At 30.4% G+C, this 19438-nt stretch overlaps 3 protein-coding genes across 5 annotated transcripts; 1 reads left to right on the top strand and 2 right to left on the bottom strand.

The window, feature by feature from the left end:
- Nucleotides 1-1303: 1303 nt before the first annotated feature.
- Nucleotides 1304-3491, bottom strand: LOC7493874 (uncharacterized). Of its 3 annotated transcripts, none has more exons than XM_002319189.4 (4): nucleotides 3053-3491; nucleotides 2541-2667; nucleotides 2338-2410; nucleotides 1304-1792 (listed from the first exon to the last, which is right to left on the bottom strand). In XM_002319189.4, the coding sequence occupies exons 1-4, from the start codon at nucleotides 3078-3080 to the stop codon at nucleotides 1523-1525; spliced, it is 498 nt and encodes a 165-aa protein (XP_002319225.1). In that variant the 5' UTR covers nucleotides 3081-3491; the 3' UTR covers nucleotides 1304-1522. The 3 variants fall into 3 exon arrangements, with proteins under 3 accessions (XP_002319225.1, XP_024439697.1, XP_024439696.1); XM_024583929.2 differs by lacking the exon at nucleotides 2541-2667 and adding an exon at nucleotides 2668-2740 and having other exon boundaries at nucleotides 3053-3397; XM_024583928.2 differs by lacking the exon at nucleotides 3053-3491 and having other exon boundaries at nucleotides 2541-2740.
- Nucleotides 3492-11365: 7874 nt separating this feature from the next.
- LOC18104167 (benzyl alcohol O-benzoyltransferase) lies at nucleotides 11366-11908 on the bottom strand. The gene has a single exon (XM_024583844.2). It carries the CDS (start codon nucleotides 11906-11908, stop codon nucleotides 11366-11368), a length of 543 nt encoding a protein of 180 aa, XP_024439612.2.
- A 2258-nt stretch (nucleotides 11909-14166) lies between these two features.
- Nucleotides 14167-19215, top strand: LOC7493873 (probable glutathione S-transferase). The gene is made up of 3 exons (XM_002319714.4): nucleotides 14167-14777; nucleotides 18189-18640; nucleotides 18747-19215. Exons 2-3 carry the CDS (start codon nucleotides 18329-18331, stop codon nucleotides 19110-19112), a joined length of 678 nt encoding a protein of 225 aa, XP_002319750.4. The 5' UTR covers nucleotides 14167-14777; nucleotides 18189-18328; the 3' UTR covers nucleotides 19113-19215.
- The last annotated feature ends 223 nt before the right edge of the window (nucleotides 19216-19438 follow it).

Genomic DNA, 19438 nt, shown 5'->3' with positions numbered 1-19438 from the left:
CATGGAAACCAAATTCATATTCATGGTTAGATTTAAAATGGTTATGAGCATGGCTTGGATATTATTTACAGTCTTCTTAGTTTTCCAAAATATACAGGCTATACAGCCTTTTCTGCTTAAATGCTGTTAGTCATATGCTGCTAAGGTTTAGCTTTTGCCGAATTAAATTTTATATTTTGGTTTCCCTGTATGGTGGTAATAAGCCTTTTTTACGGAGGACATTACATTGTTTCTCCTTGACTGCAGACTGTCTATCAGAAAAATGGGAACCTTTTTTTCCGTACAACTTCCCAGAAAGCAACAGCTTCTGAACAAAGTAAGAGATCTTTTCACCTCCACTCGAGGTTAATATTTCAATGTTCTCCATGCAACTCTAACAACATTGCATTCGTATATCTAATTTGTGAATATTGTACAGAACAACTTGACTCGGCCAAAGCTAAGCTAGAAGGATGAATTCTACTTGATTTCACCTTTATTGCTTTGAAACTGGTCCTCGACCTTGCTGGTGAAAAAGCATTCTGCAGTGCTGACATTTGTGGTTACAGATTGCTGGCTATTCAAGTTTTAAGTCTTATTCAAGAGGTGCGAAATGTCTTTGAACTCTTGGAATTTGCAGATGGGAAGTGTTACTGGTAGTTGTTAGCTACAATTGTGAAGTAACAGAACGAGACATGACCATGTATTTAGACCTTCATATATGAAACATAAGAGTATTCAATCCTTCCAAGTGTCAGTTTTTCTTCGTATGTTTTATTGGCCTCTCCATTTCTTGAATATGCTTTCTGGTATTAACTAAATGTTTGATTGCGAATATTTGACTGTCATGCCAATCCGCAAAAGTATGTGTATATCAAAGACATCAAACTCCTGATTATGATCCTCACAGACAGTTGCTTTAACGCCTTCAAATTCATTGGGAAACACACTTGTAAATTTTTTTCACCCCTTGTGTGGATACCAGAGTATCATCCTTGAATGATCCATGTTTACCAATCTGAAAATCCCTGGAGAAACATCATGTAATCTGCGACTTTTTTATTTTTATGAAGATTGAAATTCTTAATTTTCTTGTAGAGTTCCTTCAAAAAATTTCCCTTGTTCCCATCATGTAAGGGAAGTTGCACGCAGTAATCTGAGAAAGTCTTGTTGCGTTCTTTGCAATCCTGATTCTTTTTATTACTCAAGGCGAATCCAATACTGGAAGCCAGTGTTAAGCAGGGGGCAAAAGAATCAACCTTGGCAGAGAAGCGAGATGGCTAATATTTAAAACCTCTTGTGCAGTAATAAAGAAAGAAAAAGCTATTAAAATCAGGTTACTGTATAAGCACCCTGAATGACAAACAATATAAACCAACTAAATACAGTTCACCAAGTTGTGGCAAAGTTATCAATCCTGATTATTAAGAAGTAAACTAATTACTAGCAACATATTTCACAAAAAAAGAATACTAACAGCAAAATGTGTACACATTGTACTGTTGTAGGATGGATTATTTTTTACTGAACAAGAATGAAGCCTCTAGTCAACATCCTGACGTCCAGTTTGAAACCACACAATTGCAAGAGTAACGAGGGATGCATAGATTGAGGTGGGTAATTTTCGCACCACCTTTCCAACACCAGGGACACCCTCAGTAGCCTTCTTTGTTGCCATGGCAACTGTTGGGGCCACAACCAAAGTGATAATCAACCCCTGACTAACCACAATGAACGTGTCTGCTGTTAACTGCTGCATAAACTTCACAAATTCTTCATGGTTAAGTTCACCATCAAGGTTCATATCGCATGCCTGCATATAGAATAATCAATGGATTTACCTTCACTTGTAAGACCATAAACATTTGGTACCCAGAAAAGAGAGAGTGAGTCCTAAACTCAAGGCATCGAGGTTTTCCCAGCTTTGTTGAACATATACCTCCCACAATATTGGAAATGGAAATTAGGCTGAAAGGATGCCTTCCTATTCTTTGTGAACAACTAAGAAACAATGGTAACAAGACAAGGTATTTCACAGAAAAGCTCAATTATTTTCATCAGAATTATCATTTTTTTAATACATTTTGATACAAGCATCATATGATATGCTTTCTGAACCATATATATAACTTCTGCAGCACTTGTTTAAACTATTAAAGTATAGGAGGAGATGCCATGATGATGAATACAATGTTCAGATTTTCATATGAACAGTATTGCTACCTGGAGCACATAAGTATTACTGCTAGTAAGACTATTTCTCTGCAAAATTACTTCAAGAAGCCATCAAATCTCACTATAGAAACATAACTCTAGAATGCTTTGAGATTTATGTTTGTATCAAATGAAGTAGAGTACCTGCATCATGGCTCTGACTTGCTCTTTCGAAGGAGGATCAAAATGGGGACCAGGCAAGCGCTTGTTAATATCACTGCATTAAGAAATGAACTTCATCATTAGTAAGACTAGCACCAGATATAATTTTGATCAAAGAATCGATTTCAAAGGCTATAAAAAAAATGTAAAATGAGTAAACAAGATAGTAAAACACAGTTTTATACTTGTACACAAGTAGAACAGCAATATACAGGTCTTCAAAAGTGAGATTAGCACTTCCCGAATGTTTTTTTATGTGATTATACGCCTTGTCTGCAATCAACCTTATTTGTTTTTCCCTCCACTGCTTACCTGCACAAATTGGTAAACCAAACCATATGGCATAACCATATGGCATCGTGATGCTTAGCAAACAACACATGTCCTGCACTTGGCATCACAAAAAAAACAAATGAGCCTGTAACATACTCTCACGGGAAAAAAAAAATCCCAGCAAATCTCGTGACCCAGTAAAGAATATTCATATACTAGATCATCAACAAAGAAAAAAATTATTTTTTTCTAACACAAGAAAAGGTAACCAAAAAACATGAAGAAGAACAGTAAGAAAAATACTATTTCCATGAAGCTTCAGAAGACAGAAAAACTGGAACAAAAACTAGACAAATAAACGATTTGGTTAACGATAAATAATAATAACAACAATAAAATAATGATATGAAGAGGAAGAAGGTACCGTGAAATTTGTCTAGGACCTGTCCCATCGATGATCCTTCAGGCTATAGGAAGAAAAGGGAGTTTCTGTTTTTCTTTTTTCTTTCTGGGTTTAGAGAGATTGAGAGACTTTGTTGATTAGATGAGGTAGAAATGAATGGGTGAATCTTTGAGTTTGGAACAGTCTTTCTGTGTACATAAACTGGTTTTGTTAGCTAAAAACATCTGTGGCTATGAGCGTATGTGTGTGAGAGGGAGGGGTTCTTCTACCCTGCTTTCTATGGAAATCAAATGCAGCAATCTACTTGTCTATGTTGATTTTTTCTTCCATGATTTGGATCCACTTGGTATCTCTTGATTCATTTATCCTTTCTAAATAATATTATATTATATACTATATTTGGTTAGATTCAACTTCGAAAATATCAATTATTTCTTTCTAGAGTTTCGTGTCCCTTCTTTCATTTAATTTTGGGACAGAAATTTTCCACACCTCCGCACATTAAATATAATTTGAGTTTGGAGTCTAACCTGTTTTTTTATAAAAATTAATATTTTTGAATTGTTTTAATATTTTAATATTAAAAATAAATTTTAAAACATAAAAAATATATATTATTTTAATATATTTTTTAGTAAAAAATATTTTAAATATAGCATTAGCATCCATAAAAAATCAAAGTATATATACTTGGAATTTAAATAATAATAAGTATGAGTGAAATTAATATTAAAAAAATAGATATATCACACTTTTAAGTAATTGGTTTGATGATTAAAGAGATTTGCTCACATCTTTATTGATTTGGTTTGATGGTAAAAAGAAATTTGCTCGTTTCCTTGATTCCTTAAGTTCGAATTCAAGGACTTTGAATCTTAAGACTAATATAAGACCTCACTTTCTTAGGATTTTAAATTAATTTTTAACATGAAAAAAAATGTGTTAATATTATTAATATATTTTATTGAATTATATTTTTTTTCAATTTACTTTTATGAATAGTGTGTCAAACTTAATATATAAAGCTAGAAGGGATGTTAATATATGTAATTAACAAAAATATAAAGCTGGAATGGAAGTTAATGTGTATCAAAACACAAAATATTATTCATTATAATAGTTTAATGATTAATTTCTTTACGAATCCTTTCATGGTGATACAATTATCTTTTTCAAGTTATCTAGGGATAGAAAAGATTTTTTATTTTTTTCACAGTAAAATTACTTGGTTGCCCCTGAAATAAAATAAAAACATTTAAAACTTATGTACAAGTGCTTTATTGTCATTTTAATTATATGCCAATGTTATTAATATATTTCCAAACAACCTTTTATATTTGTCTTTATAAATCTCTATTTTCAATATATAGATTGTTTCTCTCATATTCTTCATGGAAAAATCATTGGACAACTAGATCTTTACTAACTAGATTAAAGAAATGTCATTTCTTATAAATAATATATCTTCTATATATAATATTAGAAAAACAACTCTACTGCCACTAATTTTTAAAAAAAAACACAAGACTTATCCATATTTTTTATGAAATCAAATTGTTTGATTATCTCATCAAAATAGATATTTCAACTTCTTGAAGCTTGCTTAAGTTCATAAATTGATTTTTATAGCTCACATACTTTATTGATAAATTCTTTAAATTCAAAACTTTCAAGTTATGTCACATATACATCTTCTTAAATATTCTCATTCAAGAATACAATTTTGTCATCTACTTGTTAAATCTCATAATCATGATATGTAGCTATAACAAGCAAAATCCTTATAGGTTTTAATACAATTACCGGAAATAAGTTTTCGTCAAAGTTAACCTATTTATCTTTGTTTGTAACCTTTGACAACTAGTCTATCTTTGGACATTTGTATTTTATTTTCTATATTAGTTTTTCTCTTAAAGACTCACTTATATCCAATGAGTTTTATCCATTTATGTAGATCAACCAAGGTTTCATGGTCTTAAGTCATTTTTTAGAATCAATATCAGATATTGGTTCCACGTAATTGATAGACTCATCAAGTATGAGCAATTTTTTGTTTTTTAGCTTCCATGAAAAGTCCAAATCTTATTAATGCATGATGTGTCCTACCAAATCTACAGAGTTTTTATATTTCTTGAGCTTCAGGTTGAACATCTGATGTTATAGCCTCATGATTAGGTTTTATTTGGATGTCAGTTGTTAATTCTTGAACTTCTTCAAGTTTATTTTCCTCTCACTACACCTTTCAAGAACAAATTCTTTCTCTAAAAATATAGTATGTTTTGATACAAACATTTTTGCTCCATGGGATGATATAAATAATATCCAATAGTTTCTTTTGGATATCCCACAAACTTATATTTATTTAACTAGCTCCTAGTCTTTCAGATAAAATATGTTTCACATAAGCGTCATGCATCAAATCTTTTAAATATGATAAGATTGGCCTCTTACCATTCCATATCTCATATGAAGTCTTATCAATAGATCTTAATGGAACTCTATTGAAAGGTAAGTAGTAGTTTGTAGGGCATAACCCCAAAAGAAAAGTCGAAGGTTTGTATAGCTCATAATGGACTACACCATATCTAATAGGGTGCAATTTCTTTTTTTTAAGAGATGTTCATTATGAGATAATCTCATTCTATTTTAGATAAAATTTGAAATCTTGGTTGAAGTATTCACTACCTCGATACGATCAAAGTATGTTAATATTATTTCTAGTTTGTTTTTCAACTTTATTTTTGAATTCTTTGAACTTTTCAAATGATTCAAACTTTTATCAAATACACATGATCATATCCAATGTGGTCTTCAATGATGAAACATGTATGACACATAATTGTTATTGGTCCACATACATCTGTATGTATTAGACCTAACAATTCATTAGTTCTTTCACTTTTTCTAGTAAAAGGTGTTTTGCATCTTACCCAATAAACAAGTTTTATAAGTTCCATATGATTTATAATCAAAATGATCAAATATCTTTTTTATATATAATTTAGTGATTCTTGTTTCAGTAATATAACCTAATCTACAATGTCATAAATAATATGAATATTGATTACCATATATATTATTATTGTCATTTATAGTGAACCTGAGCATTTCAGGATTTAGTATATATAACTATTTGGTAAGTACCAAATCCATAATAAACATCATTATTATAAAAGGAAAAACATTTTCCTTTAATAATAAATTTAAATCTATTAAGAAATGGATACGATGTTTCTAGAAGTGCTAGAATAAAATAACAATTATCAAGTTCTAATATTAGCTTACTTCGCAAAGTTAATACAACAATCCTTGCTTCATTGTCATCTTGTAGATCCATTTTACCTTTATTCAATTATAAACACACCTGAAGTAAAAGCTTCAATAAACTTCTTTAGCTTTCACTGTTGCAAGATAATTTAAGCAGTTCCTACTATGGTGGCTTTCCTTATCACAATGATGAAAAGTTTCTTTATCATTCTTGATGGCCCAAGTAGGCTTTTATGTTTAAACTCCAAAACCAAGTCAATGCTTAACTTATGGTCTATAACAAAGCCCAATTAACCTAATTTATTAAAATAGTCAATCATCCTTAACACATGAGTGTTCACCTAGAAACCCTCTATCATGTTATAAAAAAAAAAAAACAATTTCTTAGAGGTCACATACCTCTCAATCCTTCTAGTCATACCAAATGACTATTTGAGATGTTTAATTATTATATCAACATCCATATTTTCATGTTGTGTTTGAAGTTCAAGTGACATGCTGGCTAACATCACACGTGTAGTCTAATCATCATTATCATCAATATGATGTTGATATTCAGTCCTAACTTCATTATCAGTGTCCTTGTTAAGAATAGGAGGAATTAGATTTTCAAGAACTTATAACTTTTTTTCTTGTTTGAGAACAATTCTCATATTTTGGTATCAATCTAAAAAGTTTAGTTCAACCAATTTATTAGCATCAAATATGTTACGTAGGGATATATTTATTTTTACTCATGGTAATCTATCAATAGGTTGATGTAAAGATAACGAGTATTAGTTTCAGGCATAAATATTTATAACCAAATATAGATAAGATCTTTAATCATAATTTGATCTCCCACTATTTTCCTACAAATTAATAGTCTTCACTATTAATTCGAGAAATCTCAATTAGATCTCCTAATAGGCTAGGAACTCGTTTAATTTATATGACCTTAAGTAACTCAACAAAATAAAATAATTAAATTAGATAGATAACATAACTTATTAATTACATCTTTATGTGACTTCTAAATAAGTTAGGTGACAAATCTTTACCTAAACATATCATATATGTTTGTCCTAACTACTACTTATAATCTTATATGATCATAAGTAACTCATTCAAATCAGATAAGTTAGTTAAGTAAGACCTAATTTTATAGCATTAAACATATTTGGTTAATAGTAAACTTGAGTAGCTCAATAAGTTATTCATGAATATAACTCTAGTTTATGCATATAAATTTAGAAGCCAACAAATCATATTATTAACATGTACTTAATATATTAATGAGTGATTTTAATTAGGTTTCATTTCATGGCATAATTGATATATGCATATCAATTATATATTAACATACATCTCTAGTATGTCATTTTAATCCGATGATCATGAATATATCTAAACTAATTCCCTCGAGTCATCGAAAGAAATTAGTTGATAAGAAACTAGGTAGCTATTGCAAATTTTCATAAGTTATTTACTAAAATCATGGTTGTACTTTTTTGTCATTTTTTCTTTGTTTTGGATTGCAAAATAGATTTTCTATTTGAATTCCTACATTTCTAAATTACATAAGATTTATATAATTGTATAAAAAACCTTTAGTTACATTTGAGGGGAATTATATGAGAAAATAATTTTACAACAAAAAAAAGAACACTCATGCCCTATTAAATAATTATTGGCTTTATGTGAAATTTTAAAATAATATCTCTAACACTTAGAAATATAAAATTAAATCTAATTTGATAATTTCCCAAACATAATATATCATATTGAAACTCTTATTAATATCCTGAACTATTTTAAGATCAATTAGATAAATGTTTTTGCTTTAAAAAACTCTCTTTATTTTATAAAAAATATTTTTCAAATGTTATTTAATTAAAAATTTGTATTAAATTTAAATTCTATTAGGATATTACAAAACTCAAAAATTTTGAATTGAGAGTTTTAATTCAATCCTAATCCAATTAGAAAAATTAATTCTACGACAAATTTCATTTAGGTTTCAATTTTAAAATATAAAATCAACATTATTTATATAGGAGTAGAATTGTAATTTTATTTCATATATCATATTATAATATTATAATAAGAAATAAATTGCAGAGGTAAATTTATAAATTAAATCCTAAAAGCCCTATTGTAATAAGTTATAAGGGGTAGGGTTACCTTTAAAAACCTAAAAGTAAAATAATAAAATATACATGGGTAGAATTGTAATTTTGTCAATCATCTTCTTCTCAGTTGTTACAGTCGGTAGTGGGCTCACTGCTGCTAGCAGCATGCCTTGGCGGCGATAACCATGATTATGTTAGTCATCATTGGCGTTGATAGCCATGTTGTCACTGCCAACAGCAGCCATCATTTGCCAAGCATCAACCTCCCACGTCGGCCTCACCAGCAATGTCTAGTGTTGCTGTGGCAAGATAATAATAGCCTATTGCCTCGTTACCAACGACTTGTTGGTTGTGTGCAAAACGTCGTTATAGGCTTTCTAAACCACCAAATGTTACTTGTTTTTTTTCCTTATAAATTTCAGTCAAAATAGCATATTTTGACAAGATTTAAATAATCTGGCTAGATCTAGTTGGAATAATAATCACTTTTTTCTTTGAAAAATTATGAGAGAAAAAAATTAGAAAAATAATTTTGCACACAAATTTAATTTATGATTAATGCCAATAAAAATTATAACACGCAATCAACAACTCTAATTTTCTAACAATGGCTTTACTATAACTCTTAGGTTTTCTAAAATACATACATACAACGAAAATGATAAATTGAAAATTTTTTCGAGAGTCCCAAGGATCTCATTAGATATATCTAGGGTTGTTTAAGGTTTATATGAAAATTACCTGAAAATCAAATGTTCTTTTCAATTTTGAATAATTATTTTAAGGCTGGGTTGTCGCAAACCACAAGTCGTTCAAGTGTCCAGCTTCTAATGGTAATCCGCATAAACCACCAATGAGAAATCTAATAAATCTTTTTTTAGAAGAGAGAGATTGTTATGCCTTTGAGTGATAACTCTTTTCTTTTATGTTTTCATGTGTTCTGTAACTTCTTAGTTTATGTACAATTTACTATACAGAAAATAAAAGGCATAACATTCTATTTATAAGAAAATCTAAAAACCTTATAAATGGTAAAATATCAATTTGCCCCCTGAATAATATCATATATATTATTTCAAGATAATTTTAGAGTTTTATTCATTCAAGTCCCTACTTGTTTTTTTTAGTCTAGAATTATAATTCTCTATATAAATTACATTCTAGTCCTTAATTTCTAAAACTTATTTACAATCAAGTCATACTTGATTAGTCATCTCATTTTAATTTCTGACCACTGGTTTTTATTTGTGTGATCAATTACGTTCCCTAATAAGTTCGCCCAAACATAAATCATAATCCTAAATAAAATATGGTTAAATAAATCTATTTATTATCAAGTCAATAATTGATTGATTTATATTTTAATATCAGATACAATATTTAGCAAATTGTCATGGTCCCCCAACTATTAGAAAAGTCATAAGTGGTATGATTTAACCTCTTAATGACTATGATTTAACCTCTTAATGACTAGTTTCTTACTATAATTATTATTCATTCATCAACAATGTTCCAATTTAGACATAATAGTATGGAGAGTGTCTACTATGTCAAATCTTGTTTATTCTTAACACCATAGTCATTGATTCTTTAAATATGATTTGAAATTTTTTTAAAATCTCATTCTACCTTACACAAGGACTTACAATCAATACTATTTTAGAACAATTAGAACATTTTTCTTAATTCACATAAGGTGATGAATCATCTCTTAATTATTTAAATACCTTCATATAGTACATGTCATTTGGCAAACACCTATATATTAGTTCTAGGTATCTTTCATACCTCAACTTATGAAAACAACTGCTTCATTTCATAAAGAAAAGAATATAATATGTATCAGTCTCAACAGCTCTAATTAATATACAGTCTTAATAAAGTATTGACTATGAATATTTTAGGAACAATGTTTTGATGCAATAGAAATCTCATAATTATAACTTTATAATTTTCTTTACAAAATATTTTTGTCCCAAATATTTTATCTTTACTCTAGATTTATTAATAAAATATTAGATTCATTAATAAAATATTTGATGAATATTAAAGATAAATAAATTTTTATTAATAAATTAAATATATTTACATGAATAAAATCAATATCACATATAATCAACTGATTAACTACATTATATATACACTAATATTTTTTCCTCTAGCAAATTGAGTTTCAATATTTGAGATTAGATCTTGAATCTATTTTCATTATTTTATTTGGTGTGATAGGTTGATATGTCGCAAATCTAGCTTTGACTTTGATATCTTATCATAGCCCATGTCATTATTTTATTAGATTTTTTGTAATTGAGTTTAAACTTTTATTATAATTTTTTTTTATAAGTTGATATGAGTTGAAAGTACAAATTTAATTTAATTATAGACATAGGCTTTTAATTGACAATTGGCTTTTCAGCACTAACCTTTTCCTTTCCTGTTAGGCAGAATGTCCTAATTTCAATTTAGGTGAGATGTTGAACCTCTCTTTCAATCTCCAGATCACCTCTTCTAAGATTAACTAGAAAATCCCAACAATGAACACACAAATTAGGATACTTGCAGACAATTAACAGCAGAAATTATTAGATATGTCAGTTAGTTGTAATTCTCTCTCACATAAACACGAATTTTATCCCCAAAAAAATTACAAATCCTACTTTTATGTGAAAAAAAAATACAATTTCTGATATAGATGTTGAATAATTTCTCGGAACTTGGATGCCCAGTTGTGGTGGGCTTCCTTGTGGGTCATGTTCGAGCATTTCCTCCATCAATGCTGTAAATCCTTCCGTAACTGATGCAATTAAAGAAATGACCAACACAATCCCATGCTCTCCTTTCCTAAAATTGAAAGGCACGTAAGAGCCCCAGGCACCCGGGATATAGTCAAGTTCCCAGGCCTTAGGTGGCCCGTTGTAAAGTAGCTAGCCCCATCCATAGTCCACATGATCAAAACCTATTCTTCTAACGTCTGACACAACTCCAATCCTTTAGGCTGGCGCTTGATCACCATTACATCTGCCAAAGATCTCATGTAATCCTCAGTTACTACAGCCTTGGTATCCCTGATCAACTCTAGGGCATACCCCAATGGGTTTTGACAAAGCTCACCAACAGTTGTTAGAGCTACCGGAAATTGTAAGCAAGCCTTTGCCTTGGGATTTGATCTAGATGCTATAGTATAGCATCTCCACGCGCATGCACTCAATACTTCAAAGGTTGTACAAGGACTTAAATGAGAAGGAATCATTGCGCCAAGGTTGGATAGTTCTTTGGGGCTAATAAAGAAACTGCGATGGGCCATGGCATCGAACTGGCGAATGTTATCTTCGGCATCATCTTCATCATCAACGTCTTCATTGTGTGTGCATGTAACACGGGGTGTAACCCTAGCATTGAGCATATCCCTTTCCCACACAGGAAGAATTGAAGGAACATCAGCTCCCCTTGCCAACTCGCTTAGGGCAGAGAAAAACTGAAGCACACTAGCTAGTATCATCACTGATTGCGTGGTTAGAGCGGGTGGCAAGTATAATAGAGACTATGATTTTTTAAATGATCTCTACAAGTGTGTACCCTTTTATCAGATATATTAAAAGAAATTTAATAAATTCTTCTCTTTTTTTTTTTTATAAGTAGGGTGTCCGGACCAGCTTACACGCACCACGACTAATCCCCGGACCCACTGAACACCCTGCAAGCCCAGCAGGTAGGTAAGACACCGCAGGGGTGACAGGTGCGCACGCTGAGGCTTAAACCCAGGAGGCAGAGGCAGGGAAACCCTGCCAAGACCGCTGGGCCACAAGCCTCGATGCTAAATTTAATAAATTCTTTTTTTTTTTTTAGTTTAACGTGGGTGTCCGGGCCAGCTTGCGCGCACCTCGACTAATCCCACGGGCCATGAAGTTAACGACCATGTAAGCCTCCAGTGGCCATCATATGAGCAATCACAAGGCTTGAACCTGAGACCACAGAGGGAGCAAACCTCTTGGTCCCAAGCTCTTACCACTATGCCACCATCTAGATGGTTAAATTTTTAATTAATTTAATAAATTCTTAATTATATAAGTGTTGGATCTCTAGTATTGTATATATCTAAAAACCTTGAGAGTGAATAAATCTTCTCAACAATTAGGTCAATCTCTTAAGATTATATTGAGGATTCCCTGCTGAGAATAGTAGTTAGGGGGGGTAATTTTCCTTTAGAAGTGCTCCATCATTGGCTTTAAGTTAAGCTTTTTATTTTTAATTTGGAATAAAACCATTGAGTTAATGTGTTAAATCCACATAAAATATTTTTCGATTGAAATCAGAATTTTTGTTTATTGATTTTGACTCAAAATTGCATCGGGATCTTGAGAATACAAAGGAAGAGAGAATTATATCTACCAATTACGGGAAAAAAAAAAAAAAAACCCAACTACCACCCTGAATATGAAACAGTGGGCTGTTAAGGAACCCTTCTTTTCCCGGCACTTTGGAAAGAAGTTCTTCAAAGCATGGAAATGGAGGACGAATTGGATCTCCAAACTGATCTATTGTCATGTATATAATTTTGATCACCTAATATATGTATATGTATATGTATATGTATACAAATTCTTTCATATTGGTGACTTGATTTATTTGTGAAATCAAGTCAAGATGTATGTTTTATAAGAATATGAATTTAGACATGTATTGCAGAACGAGATTTGATACTTTGAAGTGTATATTTGATTTGTCTTTAAAGTACTATTGAAGAACTCTTATAAAATATTTAGAGTTAATCCAATAAAGTTTCGTGTAAATAAAAAAAGCTTGAGAATTTTTGAGATAGTTTCTTTACTTGAAATGTTTGTCTAGAAGAAAATTTTGTATCTTCAATCATTCTTTTTCTTTGTCTAAGGTGAAGCTCTCTATTTATAGAGTTTTCTCAGGTCCTTTTTTCCCATGCCACGTAACATTATTTTATTGATTGATTTTTATTTATGAGATCTTATATTTATAACAATATATTTTAAATATCTCATCTCATGTGTCAACCTTTCATTGGTCAAGAAATATATAAAAACCCATTTATTTTTCATATCATTTATTTTTATTATATTTTATCATTTTATATAAAAATAAAATAAAAATGACACATGATAGAATTTGATTTGTAAAACATTTTTTGTTTCTACATATGATTCTTCGAGACAAGTTCACTTACAATTAAAAATAAGTGGCATGTCTTGAAAATATAGTTGAGAGAGTTTTATACTTTGAATATATATTTTTTTACTAAAATTTCATTTGATTATATTAAATTTTCACAATAAATAAATATATTTTATTGTGAAAATAAGATATAATAGATAAAATATATTCCTAGGGAAATTCAAATCTAATAGGATAAAATATAATTAATATTTATCAAATCAAATGATACAATCAAAGTTTAGTATCCTATTTGAAGCAATCGCAGATTTTAGAGACTAAATAAAATTTATTTCTATGCATAAATAGTAGCAACCAACAACTTTGATAGACCCGTAGATCTTCTTTCTTTTGTTGAAAGTGACTACTATGAGATCTTATTTTGAAGATCTCGTTGTCTTGGCGTAATCTGTTGATGATTTTGACAAATGGTTAATGAGTTATGAATGATAAAAAAAAAAATTCTCACTTTCGCTCCCTTGTCTGCATTAGTGTAAGGGAAAAAAGCAAATAACGTGCAATAAACTGACTTGGCATTCCTTGCATAGATTCAAAACTTTTTTCTGTTTTTGCACAACTTAGAACCTTGCACAAATTAGAATTTTTTTCTCTTTTGGTGATTCAATTTTTCCATAATATTTGGTGATAGTTGTTTCTTCAACAACCTCTGTTTTTCTATGAGACTTGGTGTATGGACCATTTCTCAATAGTTGTGACTTTGAATGAGATGTTCTCAATGGTTGTGGACCTTGAAGAGTTGTTTCTCAATGGTTGTGAACGTAGAAGAGTTGTTTCTCAAATATTACAGAACTCAAATAGCCATTTCTTAATAATTATAAATCTCAAATAGTCATTTCTCAATAGTTATGGATCTTGAAGAGTCGTTTATCAACGGTTGTGGATCTTAAAGAACATTTCTCAATGGTTGTGGATCTTGAAGAATCGTTTCTCAATTATTATGGAACTCAAAGAGTCATTTGTCAACGATGGTTGTAGAACTCAAAGAGCTTTTTCTCAACGATGGTTGTGGATCTCAAAGAGTCATTTATCAATGGTTATGGATCTTGAAGAGCTATTTCTCAATGATTATGGATCTTAAAGGGTTGTTTCTCAATGGTTAATTTTGGTGATTCACAAGCTCCTATCAAACACAAGAGAAGCTTTCTTTTTTTGCACTTTTGATCCAAGTAAGTTCTCAAATCTTTTCTTCTTAGTATTTTTTTTTTTTGTAAACATCATTGTACTTGTAATCTTTTTACCTATACTTTTATGTCATGATTGCATTATCAGGTTACCCTTTTATTTTCATTATGCAAATAATCAAATAGGTAATAGTATCTCTTTAAGAATTTGTCATTGATAAGCCCAATCCTCATCCATTCTCATTGACAATTTTGTAAGCTCTATTGTTGTAGACTTTTTAAACCATATAAGGTTCATTCTATTTGGAGACGAACCTTGTTGCCCATGCTTTTTGACATGATTTTTGAGCATTGTATTGCCAAGACAAGATCTCCTACTTGGATTGAGCACGGTCACACCTTCTTGTTGAAAGCTCTGTAAAGTCAGGCTTAATAACATTCTAATCATTATTATGCTTCAATATGCTTTTTATTTAAAGCTTCAAGTTCTTCAAGGCGTAAACAAACATTGTCTTCATTAGAGAGTCCTTATTGGATTGCAATTCTTAGAGATGGAATTTGACATTCTAGTGGAAGAACAACTTCAACGTCGTATACCAAAAAACATAGAGTAGCTTGAGTTGGCATTCAAAATGTAGTATGATAATCCCATAGTGCTTCTCCAATTATATCATGTCAATCCTTCTTCGAATGATTCACCATCTTCTTATTTAGACATTATAGCATGTAGTATGTCTGTTTTGTAAAATTATTTTAGTTCTCAACACTATAGTAATTGATTCTTTGAATAAAATTTGAAACTTTTTTTCAAATCTTATTACACCTTGACCAATGATATTACAATCAATAATATTTGAGAACATATGAAATATTTTTCCCAATTCACCTATGGTAGTGAATCATCTATTGATTACTTAAATACATTCATATAGTTTATGTTATATCAAATATTTACGTATTTTTTACTCTTAATTAGAACAACGTGTGATCAAGATCAAAGCATAACACTTCATATATAAAATAATTTAGTAATCTCAAGTATAAAGATCACTTACACAACTATCACATGAGTCTTTCCATAGACATAGGTGATCTCTCCATATGAAATTTTCATAATTATAATAGCTTTATAGTTTCTTATATAAAGTATTTTTGTTCCAAGAACTTTATATTTACTAAAGATTCATTAATCACATAGAATTAAATATTAAAGATAAAAAAAGTCTTTATTAATAATAGAAATGTTTTACATGAATACTTATAACCATCTAATTAGCTACAAAGCATATTTATTAACATATTGTTCCAATATTCACATCTAAGTGTTCAAGTTAATTACTTTCATTATAATTATAATCAGGACTTTGATATTCATTTTCAAAATTTTTTTTCTTTTAATTGAATTTTCCTATAGCTTAATTAATTAGATGAAATTAAATTTGAAATTATGATAAATATCCTAAATTAAAATATAGATAGAAGACTAACATGTAAAATACTAGAAAAATACATGGTCATTACAAAATTTACGAGTTTAGTCTTAAAGTGACGTGTTGTAATGATGAAAAATATATGTTTGATTTATTAAGTAATGAATTTGGTTTTTTTTTTTTTTGTAATGATGGGCTTGTTTAGTATTTGGAATTATTTTAGATAATATAAATTGATTTTTTAGTTTTTATTTTCTTTGAGTTTAATTCCAAAAACATGTATAAACACACATATAACTTAATTTGATATATATATATATATATATATATATATCAAAACTAAAAAAATAGAATATTTGGGTCTTTATTTTATTTTTATTTAATCCAGATTTTATTTTAAAAAAATATTAATTTAATTACCAATGGGATTATTAACAAAATTTAAAAATTCCATTACAAAATCGGGAAGGTAATTTTTTCTGACGGATATTTTCCATCAAAAGGTCCATAGGAAAATTAATTTCTGACCGAATTCCTTTGCATTCAGCCGGAAATCATTAATTTTCTATTGTGTTAGTCGCTATTATGAAAAGACTCTTTAGATAGTCCCATTCTTCAAGAAGTGTCCGGCGAGGAGATGGCAAGATTAATAAATATTAACGTTAAATATTTAATGGTGTTTTTAATGAAGCAGGTTCGAGTTTAATAATTTAGTTTATTTGATCTTAGCATGTGTGGATTTGTTTTTTCCTCTTTCTAAGGTTCATCAAAATATAATTACATATCATTAATTATATAAAAATCATATAACTTCACGTAGCACTTTAAATTACAAATTTCTAATAATTTCATAATAGTAAGAGAGAAAAGTGATTTTAATGTTGATGCCTCTTCTCTTGAAATATCAGAAAGGTCAGGAATCGGTGGTGTTTCGAGGGACCATGAGAGTCGTTTTCTTTGTATCTTCTCTTGTCCCACGATCATTAAGGAGTCTAATTAATGAAGTAAGAGCTCTTGCCATCAAGAAAGCTCTGGAGATATACAGGCTTGTTTGAAACCTTGGAGATTGCACAACATTTTCAGTTCTATTAATTAATACTCATGTGATGACACATCGTCAATAATAATGTGTGAGACTTGGATGTGTTCTAGGGTAACCTGAAAAATATAGTTCAACTGGTCAGGTCCTGAATTTACTTTTCAAGGGTTATTAGTTCGAGTTTCACAAATCTCAGGGCCACTGGAAGCTTACATAATCGTTAATTTCAGGACCCGTGAGATTAGTCGAGGCATGCGCAAACTGACCCGGATGTAATCACACCGTACCCAATTCTTCCATTTTCTTTCATATGGTAAATCATCGATCGATTTTGGGTGTCATAGTCTTGATCATTCCTGGTCTTTATCCATGTGAAACAAAAACACAGCTCTCCTAGTATAAGGAAAAACGACATCTCATAATCATAACTTGTCTTGTGTTCCCGGCAAAATACTGAGGTTGGCCGGCATTAGATTCTTTGCACATCATCATCAACGGCCGGAAATACCAAAGAAAAACTCAAAAAATTAATTTTTTTTTTAATTTAAGGATTTCTTTTCCTTACATATTTTATGGGATATCATTATCGTAAATTTATCATATAAATACTGACAGTAGCACTTATGAAAATGAACCAAAAAAAAAAAACTTTCTTGTAGTTTCCAATAATTTGAGATGGTAAATTTTTTATTCTCTACTTGTTCTAGTTGAATATTTTTCGTTCTACACTATAAAACATGGATATGGTAGATGCTTAGCATAAAAGGTGTAGTTTATTGCATTAATATGACTCGGCTTCACACATCATGACAAATTAATATGAAGAACTTCTTTTTTTTATTATTATTATTATCGTGGGTATCCGGGTCGGCTTACATGCAATTCGACTAATTCTATGGATTCAAAAGTTAACGATCATGTAAGTTTTTAATGAATCTGAAATTTATAAGACTTATCTCTAAATATAAAAAACTTTCTTGTACGTAGTTTCCAATAAGCTACCTTGATAATGCACTTCAAGACAAGCAGATCAAATTAAGGCCTAGTTTTTGGACATATACGCAACACATATAGAGGTCTGCATGCATAAATGTTCAGCTATCCAGACGTTTGAATAGCAAGAAACCATGGAAAAGGGAGTGAAACTTTTTAAGACATGGTCAAGTCCATTTGGTATCCGGATTGTTTGGGCATTGAAGGTCAAGGGCGTCCAGTTTGAACAAATAGACGAAGATCTCGTCAACAAGAGCCCTCTACTTCTCCTATACAATCCAGTTCACAAAAAGATTCCAGTCCTAGTACACGACGGAAAACCAGTTGTTGAATCACTTATAATCCTTGAATATATTGAAGGGACATGGAAGCAAAATCCCTTGTTTCCAGAGGATCCACTGGAGAGGGCTGCTGCTCGCTTCTGGGCAAAATTTGGTGATGACAAGGTATGTAAATCACTGTGCGTGGAGGTAAATTAATTTAGAGTGAGCATGCATCGATCTTCCATCTTAACACATATTTATTACTGGAAGCATTTTCTTTGAAATTCAGGTTATGCCATCAATATGGGAAGCATTTATCAAGGGCAGAGAAGAGGAAGAGTGTGCTTTTGCACCAGCTTTTGAGAACCTGAAATTCTTGGAGGAAGAACTCAAGGGAAAACAATTCTTCGGTGGAGAGAGGATCGGAATTGTGGATATTGCATTCGGTTGGCTTGCTAACTTGGTCCCTGTATTCGAAGAGATACATGCAATAAAAATGATAGACGAGGAAAGATTTCCATTGCTGCACGCGTGGATGCAGGAGTTTTCCAAGGCTCCAGTAATTGCAGATTGCTGGCCGCCACATGAAAAACTAGTCAACAAATTCCGTGCCATTCGTGATCAGTCCCTCCTTGCAGCAGCACCTCATGCCTGAACAATCAAGTTGTAGCATGTCAGCAAATCATATTGTCTGAACTAAAGATAATAGGCTAATGTCTCACATTGTTTGAAAGAGTCGGATTTTAATTTATTTATTAAATTTCTTAATTTTAAATATTTTATTTTATATTATGTTATGCTATTTTATTATTTTTATAATATTAAATGTGTAAGTTCGGATTAGTGCAGACAGAATATCTTAAATTGCTATGTTTGTGTTACCGGTTATAGAGTCGTTAGTAGTTTTTCTATACTTACTATTCTATATTTAATGTGGTTGGGCCTTAATATATATAGGTGATATACACCACTGCATGAAAT

The sequence above is a fragment of the Populus trichocarpa genome, chromosome 13 (assembly GCF_000002775.5).
Source record: "Populus trichocarpa isolate Nisqually-1 chromosome 13, P.trichocarpa_v4.1, whole genome shotgun sequence".
NCBI classification, from domain to species: domain Eukaryota; kingdom Viridiplantae; phylum Streptophyta; class Magnoliopsida; order Malpighiales; family Salicaceae; genus Populus; species Populus trichocarpa.
Note: the sequence above shows the minus strand (reverse complement) of the source record. Positions and strands in the feature narration are given on the sequence as shown.